Below are 16,259 nucleotides of genomic sequence, written 5' to 3'. Positions count from 1 at the left end.
CAAGTGCCCCGGACTTAACTCAGACACGTCCGGAGAAACATGGGGAAAACTGGCTTTTGCCGATGGAAGACCTCAGAGGACCTCTGTCAACTACATCGTGTGAGTGGAGAAAGACTGAAATGAAAGTGAGCACCTTGTAGGTGGAACTGGCACTGACTAAATTGGGTCAATAATCCGAGTGCTTCCTCCTATGTGTGTCTGACTTGACCCAAGGCAAGCTCCAACAGAGAATAAACAACAGCAGAAAGTACAGATTAGCTTAAGGGTCAGGGGGATCTCAGAACTGAGCACACACTACTGCTCCTTTTTCTTCCTTTAGAAACAAAATCAAAAAACCACATGAGAACCCTTAAAGTCCCAGCAAATACTAAGACCAAAAATATATATTGGTCTGAACCAATTCTAGACATCAACAACTTTGAACATTCTGAACCTCACATTCTCCACAAGAATCTACTGTCAATGGGTCTCATTCATTATCTATCACAAAAATTTGCTTTTAAGATGCTTTGATCAAATCTCAGGTAGCTCATCAATTCTCTACACATTATTTTCCTGAAGATCTTTCTGTGCCAATGTCTGAAAGGAAAAAATATTAATAGTTACTCATAAGGAAAGTGAAATTCTTAATAAAGGGATTATATACAATTTATGTAAATTTAACACCATAAGTCTGGGCATTCCTAAATTTTATTTTTAATAGTTTTAATATAAAATATAAATCCTAACATAACGTACCAGAGCATCTGTAAACAAAAAAACATTTACAGAAAGTAAAAATAAAACGAAATGTAACATATTAAAATAAATTTATACTTTAACATGCTTTAAAGCTAGCTATACAGGTGTCCAATTAAAATAGACCATGGCAAATACTGTGTTCGTTTCATAAACAACCAAAGAAGGTTAAAAGCAATTTGAAGTGCTCCAAAACAGTCTGAAAATAAATTTTCAATAATTGAATCCAAAGTTCTTGAGATCATAAAAATCTCTAATGAGAAAGTTTTAGGATCAAATATAATGAAAGTATAATTTATGTTTATCAAAAACAAAAAGCTTTTAGCATCATGATAATTAAACCCCTTTAGTGCATGAGTCCTCTAATACCAGTTTCCATCAAGGGAATGTTGTGTGGTCAAGTTTGAATTCTTTTTTAACTGAGTTTGAAATTATACACATTCTCTTTGAATATAACTTACTGTATGTAGCACCTCACTCTAGGAACTCAAAACTCTTCACAGATTTACATCCTGACCTCAGTTTTTTTGGTTATTGCTATATATATATATATATATATATATATATATATATATATATATATATATATATATACATATATAGTACAAATCCATGTGAACAGCAAAAACCAATTCAATGACATGTGTACCATGTTACTACTGGTAATCAGAAGTTAAAGAATTAATGATGGCTTACCAACTCCAAAAATTCTATTTCTGTTTGGAGAGCTTCGTAAACACTTTGCATGTCATCTTCCTTATAAAGTTCTAATTCCTTTTTAAGTCTGTTTTAAATGAAAAATTCACCCTATTAGTTCAGCAATCTTGTATGATAATTTTTTTATTACATGAACGGTGGCAGGTCTGCAGCTCTATCGTCAGAATTTTAACTTAACACTAAAGAATTTGGAAAGGAATTTTAATTCTCTCTAATTCTGTAAGGACTACATAAAATTTTGTGAAAAACTCCCATAAATAAAATAAGGTAGACTGGCCCTAGCCAGTTTGGCTCAGCGGATAGAGCAGCCGTGGGCAAACTACGGCCCGCCGGATCCGGCCCGTTTGAAATGAATAAAACTAAAAAAAAAAAAAGACCGTACCCTTTTATGTAATGATGTTTACTTTGAATTTATATTAGTTCACACAAACACTCCATCCATGCTTTTGTTCCGGCCCTCCGGTCCAGTTTAAGAACCCATTGTGGCCCTCGAGTCAAAAAGTTTGCCCACCCCTGGGATAGAGTGTCAGCCTGCAGAATGAAAAGGTCCTGGGTTCAATTCTGGGCCAGGACATAAGCCAGGGTTGTAGGCTCGACCCCCAGTGTGGGGCATGCAGGAGGCAGCCAATCAATAATTCTCTCACATCACTGATGTTTCTATCTCTCTCTCCCTCTCTCTTCCTCTCTGAAATCAATAAAATACAGGCAGTCCTCGGATTACGTCGGACTCGATGTATGTCATTTCATGGTTACGTTGTCATCTCCCATTTATTTATTTAAAAAAAAAAAAGTTCCGTCATTTCGATGTATGTACATATGTGCTTTATGTTTTTTATTATTTATTTACCACAAGTAAAGGTCAGGAATTGTTATCTTTCTTTTAAATTTGTTTTACTGTTTCACTTCATTACTGCTGTGTATGTGCTCCATGTGAGTGACGTAGGTGCTTATGTAGGTGGGTTCCGACTTACAGTGAAAATTGCGTTACGTTGCACCATAGGAATGGATCTCCAACATAACCTGAGGACCTACTATATATATATAAAATAAGGGAGACTGAATAATAAAAAACACTTAATAATTTAGGGTAATTAAGAGAGCAGGGAATCTTCAGTACTGTCTGATGGCCTCCAGTTTAGTCCTGGCCATTACCAAGCCAGATAACCTAGGCTATGTCATTTAGCCTCTGAACCTCATCTGAGAATTTTAAGTGCCATTAAAAACATGACCTCTAAGATTTCTTCTTGCTCTAAAATTAAACATTAACTTGATTTTACACATATATCATAAAAATATATTTTGAGTGTGAAAAAGTAATATCAATGTTTCTTTTCCCCAATTAAGCCTTTAATCCTTTGAATATTCTGAAATTACTTTTAAAAATTATTTTATGCACATTTTTATATGAAAAATAGTGATGAAACAGTCTTCCATTTTTAGCATGACTAACATTCTTTCCCCAAAACAAAAAACATAAGCAAAAGCCATGAGCTGTGACTGGAGAGGTGGAGAGTCAGGGCAGCTAGAAGGGAGAGGCTGCCCTGAGAACAGATACTGAGAGCAACACTGCTCTCACAAACCTAACCAAGCTGGGCCAGCCACAAGGTAAGCCCTATCCTTAAGGGGAGAGTGCCGGGGTCCTAGGCCAGTGGCACTCCCTCTAGACTAGCAGAAGCAAAGGAAAATCCTCTCTGAAGGAAAGTTTAAGATTATTTAGGCTCATAGGCCTCCCACAGAGAAAGATCAAACAATGAGTTTACAATCAAAGATCATCAAGTACCCAAAAAGCAAACCACTAAGTAAAGGTCACTAGAGACAATAAACAACAGATAGGAAGAACTACAAGTCAATAAGAAAAAATAACACAATTGAAAACGGGCATACACACACACACACACACACACACACACACACTCATTTACCAGATTACTCACAAAAGAAGATATCCAATGGCTAATAGAATATGAAAAGGTGCTCAACTTCATCAAGAAAATACAAAAGAAAAGCACAATGTAATGCTACCACACACCCACCAGAATAGTTCAAATAAAAAACAGGAAATACCAAGTGTTGACAAAGACATGCATAAACTAGAATTCTCAGACACTGCTGGCATAGGTTATCATTTTCCATTCTTTTACTTTTAACCTATCTATGTCTTTATTTTTAAAGTGAGTTTCTTATAGAAACTGTATAGTTGTGCCATACTCTTTTATATAACATGATGATCTCTTTGAGTTGGTGTATTTAGATCATTTACATTTAATATATTTATTTGGCTGGATTAAAAATTTTGCTATTGTTTTCTACTTGTTCCATCTGTTCTTTGTTCCTTTTTTCCTCTCTTTTTTCTTGTTTTGGATTGCTTGATTTTTTTATGCTAGTATTTTATCTACTAATTGACTTGTTTTTATACATATTTTAAATTTTTTATAATGCGTATGCTGAATTTATAATACACATCTTCAATTTATTACTGTCCACTCTCAAATATTACACAGTCAGAATATTGCAGTATAAAACCTTTACAACAGTATGTTTCCAATTACTCCCTCATATTTTTTTCACATTGTTACCACATAAATTTTTCTTTTACATTTACTATAAACATAAATCATATTGCTAGTATTTTTTACTTAGGCTCTTATATTTACCTTCAGTTCAACAATTTCTGATGCTTTTATTTCTTGGTATAGTTCTGAGTTTCTATCTGGTATCATATTCTTTCTTCCTGAAAAACTTACTATAGTCTTTTTTTTATAATGTAGTTTTCAAAGAAGTCTATACACTCATATTTGTTAAAAATATCATACTTTGCCTTCATATATAAAACATATTTTCATTGAGAATTCTGAGTTGACAACTCTCACTTGATAGTCATTCATTTGTCTCTTGTTCTACATGATTTCAGATGAGTAGTCTACTGTAACTCTTATCTTCATTCCTTGTATGTAATGTCTTTATGTCTTTTTCTGCCTTCCTTCATGATTCCCTCTCTATCTGTGTTTTTCAGAGGTTTGAATATAATATGTAAAGATGTTTGTTTTTTTAAAATGCTGCTTGGAATCCTCTGAGCTTCTTGTGTCTGCTTTAAAGTATTTCAATTTTTTTTTATTTATTGATTACAGTATTACATATGTGTCTTTATCCCCCCATTGCCCTCCCCCCCTCCCCCCCCACCCCCCCGGCTCATGCCCTCACCTCCTGATGTTTGTGTCCATTGGTTATACTTATACTTTTATAATACACTCTGCCATGGTTTCTAACATTATGGATGTTAGAACAGTACGGATGAATCTCAAACACATTACGCTAAATAAAAGAAGTGAAACAAGAGGCTATATTGTGCTAAATAAAAGAAGTAAGACCAGGCTACATACCATATTATTCAATTTACATGACATATTGGAAAAGACAAAACTAGGAAAAGAAAATAGATCAGAGACTGGGGGTGGACTGTGGGCCTTGATTATAAATGGGCAAGTGGGGACATTTTGGGATAATGGAAGTATTCTGTTTTGATTGTGATGGTGGTTGCATAATTAAGTGTGTTTGGCAAAATTAATAGAATTGCATATTTAAAAGGATGAATTTTATTGTATGTAAGTTATACCTCAATAAGCCTGTCTTTAAAAAATGACAATGACAGGAATCCGCATTCCTATAAAATAATGGCAACCACCTAAATAAAAACAATCCCAATTACAATGCCAAATAATGCCACCTATAAGCCATACTTACAAGCTAATCAAGAAACACGTGATATTACAAACTTGAAATTACACTTAAGTACAGAAGTAAACAGGTTAATCCCACAGAACCAAATCTGAAGTCTACACCAAAGCGGAGACTGAAGCACTGCCCCGACCCGCGGGACAACAACGGGGGAACGAAGAGACACCCTAGGAGAATGAAACGAACAAGGGACACAAAAGAATGGAGGCAAGACAGGATTCTGATCAAGCCTCAAACTTTATTCTCACAACGGCAGGATATATACTGTTTTAGGGACGGGGGTGGGGTGGGGGGGGGGAGCCTATTAGCTTATCAGCAGGATTGTAGCAGGCTTCCGATGTGGCCGTAGTTGCTTCAGGGAATAGGATGGTTATCTTTAGCTGCTGGCCAAATCGCAGGACACACGTAGTTTCTGGTAATTAGGAGTTTCTGGAGGAACCAGAAACTTATAATTCTTAAGATGGCTTTGTCTAAGCCAATATCTCTAATGGCTCCCAACAAAGCACAACTAAGTGGAAGAGGAAAAATGAAAGGGAGTGCATGGGGGGTGATACAAGACAGGTCAAATGATCCTCAAAAGGAGAAAGTCCTACCCTGCGTGGGAAAACACTGACAACAGGCCTGAGGCCTCATGGTTGAGAACACTGGCTTTTGTCAGATTGAAGGAAATGGGTTTTTTTGTTTGTAATATATTTCTATTGATTTCAGAGAGAAAGGGAGAGGGGAAAGAGAGAGAGAAATATCAATGATGAGAGAGAATCATGGATCGGTTGCTTCCTGCACACCCCACACTGGGGATGGAGCCAGCAACCTAGGCATGTGCCCTGACCAGGAATCGAACCCATGACCTCTGTTGTCAGATTTTTTTATATTTCCTTGGGCTTGGGAATGAGCAGGCTTTCTTTCAAACTATCCGACCTCTTTCCCGCTTTTCCCGGCTTGTGTTTACGCCCTGTCCATCCATTCCCTTTCCTGGATTTTCTGAGGCTTGTGCCCCTCCCCTGTCCGATCTTTTCCCCAATTGTGCCTGCCCTTTTATGGTCCCCATCGTGGCTCCTACTGCATATGAACTCAGTCAAAGGATAAGCCCCTCAGCGTTTTCTCCCTCCCACATTAATCCCACAGAACTTGCTGGTCACACACACCACCACCATCTACCTCCCCCAGCCCCCAACCTGGCCCCCACCCTCGTGGCTGTGGCCGTAAAGCTATCTTTCCTGCCTAGTTGACGAGGTGGGATGTTTTGCTCCATTGGGCTGAAAGATGCTAGTTACTCCCCAGGGTGACTGTTCCATCCCTTCCCTCCTCTTTTGTTAATTATCTAACTGCCCGCTGGAACACTGCAACTGCCTACTCCACACTCCTATGTGTACTTAAGGCTCCATTTCAATATATTTATCTTTTCAAATAAAATGGTCGGGCTCTTTCTTCCCACCATATCCCCTTTCAGTTCAAATGGGCTACAGGGCCTGTAAGATCGTTCATGTCCATCAGAACTGGGTGGTGACGACGTTCGCTTTTAGTTAGTTAACAGTAAGAATGAGAGACAGCTGAAATTAAGGAGGGCGTTCAGAGCAAATTATAGGAAGTATTTCACTATTCAGCATATAATCAAGCTGTAGAATTTAGAACTGCACTTAAAGATTGCTGTTGTTAGCTTTAAAAGAGGGTGGTGATAATGGGATGAATATTAATGCGGTTGCAGCTAGCCAACGCTATATAACGGTAAGCAGTGCATAGACTAACTGCCTATCGGAGTCAAGATGGACTTCCTTCACCTCTACACAATAACTACAGGCGGTCTGCCGTGGTTACTGTCATCTTTCTTTGAATCATCAATTAATGACGAAGATGGCCAATAAGGCTAGCTAGTTCAGCAAACTTACATTCCTTGTATTTTTATCATTTCCTGCAGCCTTCCAATTTTTTTCAGTGTCATATAAAATGTCCAATTTTGTTTCTAAGTGTCATAGAAAAGCCTTAACTGAAAGAACATCCCTTTCAGCCACAGAGCTCTACAAAGTACTATTTAATTAGAAAAAAGTTCATCCGAAGTCTTAGTGCACCAACGCAAATGCTATTAAGGTTTAAGTGTATTCCATCACAGTCTTTTGTTTCCATCTAATAGTGATTATGCAGTATTGTCTCCTAGCTTTTCTTCTGACTAAAGTGTATCATATACATGTCCCCCAGTTAATTAAGCATGCCAATTAATACCATTTCAGATACCTATGCAACAGGTCTAGGTGGCTACACCACAATTAATCAGCCATTGTACAGCATTTAAATCGTCACTTTTCTTTTCCTACCATAAATAACATTTCTGTGAACACTTCCGTGCACAGTGTTCCTTCTGTAGTTAGAATTATTGTCCTTAGGAGAGACCTCATAAGTGGAATTATGGGGTCAAATGGCATAAACATTTTAAAAATGCCTATAATTTATATTCCAAATTACATTCCAAATATATGCAATTTATACTGCCACAACAATGTATAAATTAGCTCTGTACCACACCCATGCTAATTTCAATTATGGTCATTTAAGAATGTCTTTAAAAATTTGATAGAAAAATTATACTGAGTGGTTTTAATTCGCATTTAATTGATAAGCAGTTTAACAGAATTATCTTATCTTATTCATCTTGGTATTTCCAGTTACTTGCAGACTGCATGATTCCAAGTGGCATTTAATACATGTCTGTTGAATATATACATTAATAAAGAACTATTGATTTCACTGTTTTCTTATTGATTTTTGTCAGTTGATTATTTGATAAACTGTTATCCCTTGTTAGTAATAATTACTATAAATTTTTCCCAGTTTATCACTCCAAGTTGATGGCTTTTTTAACACATGGGATCTTAAATCTTCTATGTTGAGTCTGTTAATCTTTTTTTTTTTTAATGTATTTTATTGATTTTTTACAGAGAGGAAGGGAGAGAGATAGAGAGTTAGAAACATCGATCAGCTGCCTCCTGCACATCCCCTACTGGGGATGTGCCCCCAACCCAGGTACATGCCCTTGACCGGAATCGAACCTGGGACCTTTCAGTCCACAGGCCGACGCTCCATCCACTGAGCCAAACCGGCTTTGGCAGAGTCTGTTAATCTTATCCTTTTGTTTCCTTAATTACACCAGAGGTTTAATAAGTGGTCCTTTCTACTTTTTGCTAGTTTTCCTATGACCCAATGGGTTTCTATATTAATTCATATAAAAATTATTTTAGTGACATTTAAACACAAAACACAATTTTAAAAGATATATGGGCATCCACTTTCATATACAATTTATTCTGAAAGTTGAATGTGTCAAAGCAGAACTTCAGTTTCCTAATTATGTCTTCCCTCCATCCAGGCCACCAGCAGACAGGTAGCAGCCTTCACAGGTGTGCAAGGCAGCACCAGCGAGATCCGCCATCATCTCCCTTCACCTAAATCCTGGGCTGGTTGGATTAGGCAACTCCTTTTACCACATATTTTCTATCACCTTCCCCACTCTCATATCAAAAGGGGTTGTTTATAAAGGTAAATAAACATATGAAAATTTAAAAACGTCTTATTATGACATCAAAAATACCAATGAATTTGGAAATGATTTATATATGGCTCGTGCAATAAACAAAATTATTTCAAAGTTTAGGGATATTTACAACCTGGCACATTTAGATCAGAATATAAATTCTAAAATAATCAATTGATTCTACTGTCAAAATGTCTCTTGTACTTACATAGAAACTTTAATGCCTATAGTGTGTGGCAAGAATTCACAAAACGGGATCTCTATTAGCTTGAAAGCTATATAATCACTGCTGTAGAGACACTTCCGTTGGTGAATAAATAATGAAGCTTTACCAGAAAAAATGCAGTCCACAGAAATACTGAACAAAATACATAGCTAAGAATAACCCTAGAATTAAGTGGGAATTTTCATATTTTAAAGAAGTTTTAAAAAGAGGTGATATGGCCATAACCGGTTTGGCTCAGTGGATAGAGCATCAGCCTGCGGACTGAAAGGTCCCAGGTTCGATTCCGATCAAGGGCATGTACCTTGGTTGCGGGCACATCTCCAGTAGGAGGTGTGCAGGAGGCAGCTGGTCGATGTTTCTAACTCTCTATCTCTCTCCCTTCCTCTCTGTAAAATCAATAAGATATATATTTTTTAAAAAGAGAGAGAGAGAGAGAGAGAGAGAGAGAGAGAGAGAGAGAGAGAGAGAGAGAGATGATATGGGTTAGAATGAGACATATAATTATTTTTGGCTAGTATTTTCCAGAAACTTTAAAACTGAGATCCTGTTACACTTGTCCATTTTGAGCTCATTCTTGATGGCAGAGAGAACTGCAAAGTAAATGTGCATTATTTTCTCAAAGTAGCTTGGACAACCCTTTCTACTACTCTGCTAAATGATGCTTATTCTAAATAATGTTACAGAAACACTCCCCTACATATTTAAAGATACATGAATTGAAATGTTTCTCATTATGAATATTTAGAAACTCTTGGAGATCCATCGATGGGAGAAAAGTAGCATAAATATGGCATCTCTATACATTGGCATTAGATACTGAAGTTGATTAGTACAAACTAACATGGGATGGGGCTAAGTAATAAGGCAATTTTGATGACAGAATCAATTAATTGTTTTAAAATTTATATTCCAATATAAATGGGCCTAGTTGTAAATATCCCTAAACTTTGAAGTAATTTTGCTTATTCTATGAGCCACATATCATATCAATCACTTTCCAAATTTATTGGTATCTTTGGTATCAGAATAGAATTTTTTTTGTACAGTTTTCATTGCAAATATGCTCTTCACAAGAACATTCTGTCTTCAAAAGTACAGAAGAAAAAATCCCAGGCTGATGACTATGCAGTTTCATTTCTGTAACAAACTTCCTGTTGCCTTGAACAATCACAAATATTGTTTATTAAAAATGTAAAACCATTCTACAACGGAGTTTTGTGAGTAAGGACAATGCCTGAAATGCTTCAAGTTGTCCAGGATATTTACCACTTGAAGTAATAAAAAGTCATGACCTAGAACTATATTTTAGTGTCTGGTGTTGGATAATAATAAAAATAATAGGTGTTGGGAGCTCAATCTTTCACATTCTTCTTTCCTGCTTCTCTGAGGTCACTCACCTTCCAGAGCTGGGATTCGAAGGCTTGTACTCCTAACCTCCATGCGTACTGGCTCTCGAGGCCCTGAGCGCTACCATCTCTGTGCTGCCTGGACCACATGAAAGAACTAGCTCGTCACAGCTTTACCAGCCTTCGGGAAGCTTCCGAGGAAGCCTCTGGCTGACGTGTGGAGCAGAGCAATATTCTACACATTAGCTGCCTTCACACCTGTTCATGAACGAGCCCACACACTCCCATGTAGGCTCTTAAATAGACAGACATCTTGGTATTTATAAAAACAGAAAGATTACCTACAGCAGAGATCATGAAACCATCGTGAGGGTAAGTACTGTTCTCTACTTTCATGGACGGCATCAAGATAGAGTTTAACAAATACCTAAACATTACAAATTAACTTAAAAAACACATAATAATTATAAAAGAATTCAGTAATATAGATAGAATAAAATATGTATCAAAATTTTCTAACTGCCCAGCCAGTGTGGCTCAATGGTTGAGTGTTGACCCATGCACCAGGAGGTCATCGGTTCGATTCCCAGTCAGGGTACATGCCAGGGTAGTAGGCTCCATCCCCAGTAGGGGTTGTGCAAGAGGCAGCCAATCGATATTTCTCTCTCATCGATATTTCTATCTGTCATTCCTCTCCCTCCCTCTCCCTCTAAAATCAATAAAAACATGTTAAAAAATCTTAATTACTAAAAGTAGAAACAATACGCTCATTGAAATGAACTAATATTAATTTTTTTATAATTGCTTTCTTACCAATGTTTAATAAAAGTATAATTATAATAACCTTAAAATAAAGCTAGTTGTTTGATGTGGACGATTTCCCTCATATCCTTGTGTGCAGGGGACAGTCGGCAATAATGTCTGGAGACACTTTTAGGCATCACAGCTGGGGGTGCTGGGTGCTACTGGCATCTAGTGCATAGAGTTCAGGGATGCTGCTAAACATCTTACACTACGTAGGACAGTTCCCCACCACAAAGAACAACCTGGCCCCAAATATCAGCATTGCCAAGTTTGAGAAACCCTCCCATCCACCTACAAAAATAACAGCCACACCAGTAGTAGCTAAACCTGGAAATTTAAGAAAAAGGCTACTATTACAAAATTTAGTATACATTTGAACAAAAAGATGAAAAAGACTATTCTCTTCCAAAATTTAGGGATAAAACCAACTGAACTTTAATGAGGGCCTTCATGATAAAGTTGCATAAATGTCACATAATTGCTTGCCATCATTAGCATCTTGTTATGAACTAATTTATAGGACCGAAGGCCCTCTTTCCTAAAAATTTTACACTCAGTACTTTGACTCTGCTCTTCACACTCAAAATAACTTTTACAGACTATACCAGCAGGGACACTAAGGTACTCATATCAGAGTTTAAAGTAGGAATTGATAAATATTGGCATTTCCTGTAATAACTCCAAAGAACGGCCTAGGTATATGGATATGGACCAATGCTCCTTTCTTCCCAAAGTCCCTCTTTGGGTAGTCAGTGAGGGAAAGTACGCTCTAACAGACTCTGTGTGGTTAAGTTTAACCCAGGGCACAGTTTTATGATGAGCGATAAACACACCAAACTGGAGGTCCTATCAGAAGCCCTTATACTACTAGCTATGATACCAGTGGGCATTACCATTTTCAAAAGTGTAAAAAAATCAATGAGCAGATTGTCATTACAGAAACTCATTCTGCATCACACATATCACCCAGGAGATTGATATTTCATGCTTACAAAACTTAACATAAAATTAAATTGCGAATATTTTCTCATAATCTACTAAAATTATGGCCTAAGGCGATACACTACTAATATGAAGCATTTGTTCAGCTCCAGCGGACATATTTCCTATATGATTTATGTGAAAGAGGGCTTCATCTGCTTCTTCAGAGATTCAGTAATGAGGTTCTTTGGTTATTCTAAGCCTGGTTGAGTCTAGAAAGTATAGAAACTTCTCTAAATTAAACCAGCAAACATAACACTGAATTATTAATAAATAGTCAAATTAATAAACTGGGTTTTCTTTTTCCTCCTTGTGTATATGACTATTTCATTTTAAACATCAGCCACTCTTTCATTATCTAAACACATAAAAAGCATCTGAATATTCCATACAGAAAATACAGCTTCATTCTTTAGGCACAAAACCAGAGTAACAAATTCTAAGCAAAATAGTAGATGGTGACTCCTCTCCCCACTGAAAACTAGAAAGATAAAAAATAATTCCAATCATTTCCAAAAGAAAAGTCAGGGATAAAAGAAAGGAGAGTTGTGGGACCAATCTTTGTCTTAATCCATTAGGATGTGAATAACACTGAGCACAGGAGGTATAGGAAAAGATAAAATTGATTCCAGCATTATCAACTCAATGCATCATGAAACTTATATGTAGCACTTTCTAGCTAGTGACATGCTTGCTTATTACCACATTTCAGAATACACAGAGAAAAAATAATGTCTTCATCTGAAACTGTAAAAAATCTATGCAGTTAGCTTTATGCTGAAATCTATCTGACAACTTGAAAAATTACCAGATTTTATACCAAAGTGTAATGGGCAATTCTTACCTTAAGCATTCAGCATCATTTTGAGGCTTCTCACTGATTTTTATTTTTTCTGCCTCTAGGTATTTGGTAGTACAAATGGCTTCATTCTTTTTCTCTTCAAAAACTAAACAATTAAGAAAATTCTTAGTCTTTTAAAAATTAAACATAAAGTTTATCTTTACTCATTCATAAGAACAACCCTAATTTTTGCTGCTTCATATAAAATGTGCTAATGATTTTTATTTTTCTACTTTAATATAGCAACTAAAGGCACAAAAATACTATTAACAAAACCTGAGACATTAAAAATATCTGCTAAACATCTTACATTACGAGGACAGTTCCCCACCACAAAGAACATCCTGGCCCCAAATGTCAACTTCCAAGTCTGAGAAACCACTGGTGGCTCAGTTGGTTGGACCATTGCCCTATACACCAAAAGGCTGTGGGTTCTACGCCCAGTCAGGGTGCATGCCTAGGTTGCAGGTTTGATCCCTGGTGATATGTGTGGGGGGCAATTGATTAATATTTCTCTCTCACATCAATGCTTCTCTCTCTTTTTCTCTCTCTCTCTCAAAAACTATTGCAAAAATCAGATCTAACACTGATTAATTCAGTGTTTTACCTATTTCTTTCTTTATACCAATAATAGCACTATATCCCAATAGGTTGATACATTTTGAAAGAATAATATGACTCTATCTTTTGTATATGAATATACTCATTGGCAAAATAAACGAACACATAGAGTATGACCTTTAAGATTTCTCTGCAGAGTAAATAGTTCCTGCATTAATTCACTCTTTTGTTTTTGAAGTTCTTTTAACTGGCCACTGTCATGTTCCATTGACTGCATTTCTAGAAACAAGTAAACAAAAAACATTATTTTAATTACTTGGGCTTCGCCATAAATGTCAGCACTTCTTAACTCTTTCTGCTATAGTAAAAATTTAAGCAGCATATCGTCAATTTTCAGCCTGGACTGGCTTCCTTGGCCACCTACGAATTATTTCTAACAAACTGACCAGGATTCCCTGAAGCTCCAACTGGATACAAATGAATGTTAGTTGACGGTTAGACTACTAACAGAGAATTCAAAATCAAGTAATATCACTAAGTAAAACAAACTTAGCAATGAGACAAAAAGAACACTCTGTCTTTCATAGCTAAAGCATATTTAGAGGGATAGTATATAGTATCCACCAAATGGCTACAAGGTTCCACAATATTGCTAATATTGTTTCTTCTACGTGGAATGCCTTCCTCCCTTTATTCCCACAGAAAACACATTTATATTTAAATTTTTATCACAAAAGGGTGTTGCATCTTGTCAAATGCTTTTTCTGTGTCTTTTATTACTATTATATCTTTCACTTACCTCTTGATTATATCCATGTCTGTGAGTATATACTTATAATATTTATAAGAGCAATTTTAAAGTCTTTCTTTGCTTACTGCATCCTACCTGTCATTTATATGTATGTTGCAATTGACCTAATTTCCTCCTTGCTATGAGTTACAATTTGCTACTGCTCCAAATGTCTAGTGATTTTTTTATTGGATACAAGACACTGTGTTTACTATTCTGTTAAATGTTTGAATTTTGCTATCTTCCCCTAAACCATGTTGATATTTGTTATTTAGCAGGTGGTTAAATAACTTATGGATCAGGTTCAAACCTAGTTTTTAAGATTTTTTTAACAGTGAGTCTAGAATAGCCTTAAACCTAGGCTAATTTAATCCTACGATGAAGGGAGGACTCTTATGTTTAGTGAGATCTTACGATTCTGACAGCTTGGAACATGAATGACTGTTTTTCCTTATAGGAATGCACACTGCGGTATCACCAATGCCTATAATAGTGCCTGATACACAAAAAGGTAACAAAAAATAAATCATTACTGAATGAATATACTAGGCACATTTTAGAAATACACTGGTGAGTAAAACAGACATAATTCCTATCCTTGTGAAAGTTTACACCTTTGTAGGGGAGATAGTTATGAACCAACTAAGTATGTAAGTAATTACAATGCTCTGAAGGGAAAAAAATAGAAACCATGAGAGAACAGAATCAGAGAAACTGACCTAATATGGGATGGAGGGGGTCTGTGTCAGAGATGATTTCCACTGGCCGTAACATTTGAGCTGAGATCAGAAGAATGACTGAATTTAGTAGATAAAGAATAAGAAGAGTATTCCAATAAAGCATATTTAAAGGTCCTGAGGCAGGAGGGAGCACAGCACAACCTAGGACAATGATGGCGAACCTTTTGAGCTCAGCGTGTCAGCATTTTGAAAAACCTAACTTAACTCTGGTGCTGTGTCACATATAGACATTTTTTTATATTTGTAACCATAGTAAAACAAATATTTATATTCTTGATATTTATGTTGTATATTTAAATACCATTTAACAAAGAAAAATCAACAAAAAAAATGAGATCGCATGTCACCTCTGACACACGTGTCATAGGTTCGCCATCACTGACCTAGGACACAACAGAGGTCAGTGTGTCTTCAGCACAGAAAGCGAAGGCACCGGGTGAGTCTGGAGGAGAGAGGCAGGAGGTTGTGCAGGGATGGCAAAGCAAGTTGAGGTGCTTGGTTTGCTATGTTTATCGTGATATTTTTAAAGAGAATATAAATAAAGTAAGAGGTTCATTATAATAGGCCAGTAGTAACATAATAATTTCTTTAAAAATACATGGGTGTTAATGTTTTGGCACTTTCAAGGAGTGAGAACAGAGTCTAACTCTGGGATTAAAAAGTAAGTCAAGGAGGATGTCTGGTGGTGGAAAACACTCTGAGAAGTGGAAAATAATAAGACAGCTATGGAGATTAAAGATGAAGATTATTCAAAACCCAGAAAACTGGATGACTAACCAGTTACAGGCTAAAAGCTCCATGGGAAAGGTCAGAGGGGGAAGCCAAGGGAAGAAGGAAGAGGCAGGAGAAAAATCAAGTGTCAGGAAATAACAGATGTGGTGGTACGGATTAGAGGAGGGGATGGAAGAGCAAGCCCCGACAGGAAGGAAGACAAATGGAAACTAAAACTGCTCTGGGAAGAAACTGGCTCTCATATCTGCTTAAAATTTGAACAATACGAAGGAGAGAAAAAAGCATCAGAGACATTTCACCAATGAGTTGTTTTAAACCTTGAAGGCACTGATCATTTTAGTATTTACATTTTTCCAGCTGGAGAAAAAAGGAAGCATTTTACATTCTTTCAGCTGACTCAACATAACACTCACACAAAGATTAATCTCATTTATAAGTATTGGTACAAAAATCTTAAAAAAAATATTATCAAACAGAATTCAGAAGTACATTCGATGACTAAGAGGCCACAACTAAGTAAGGTTA

At 36.5% G+C, this 16,259-nt stretch overlaps 1 protein-coding gene across 1 annotated transcript in view; it reads right to left on the bottom strand.

Annotated features, from left to right (window-relative positions):
* Nucleotides 1–540: 540 nt before the first annotated feature.
* CCDC172 (coiled-coil domain containing 172) overlaps nucleotides 541–16,259 on the bottom strand; it is a 30,034-nt gene continuing 14,315 nt past the window's right edge. Inside the window, exons 5-8 of the mRNA XM_059661986.1 lie at nucleotides 13,650–13,751; nucleotides 12,915–13,017; nucleotides 1,435–1,522; nucleotides 541–579 (exon numbers count right to left, since the gene is read on the bottom strand). Coding sequence (XP_059517969.1) covers nucleotides 541–579; nucleotides 1,435–1,522; nucleotides 12,915–13,017; nucleotides 13,650–13,751 — 332 coding nt within the window. The remainder of the gene's footprint in view (nucleotides 580–1,434; nucleotides 1,523–12,914; nucleotides 13,018–13,649; nucleotides 13,752–16,259) is intronic.

This window comes from Myotis daubentonii, chromosome 13, assembly GCF_963259705.1.
Source record: "Myotis daubentonii chromosome 13, mMyoDau2.1, whole genome shotgun sequence".
Lineage (NCBI taxonomy): Eukaryota > Metazoa > Chordata > Mammalia > Chiroptera > Vespertilionidae > Myotis > Myotis daubentonii.
The sequence above is the reverse complement of the archived record's forward strand: the minus strand, read 5'-3'. Positions and strand labels throughout refer to the sequence as shown.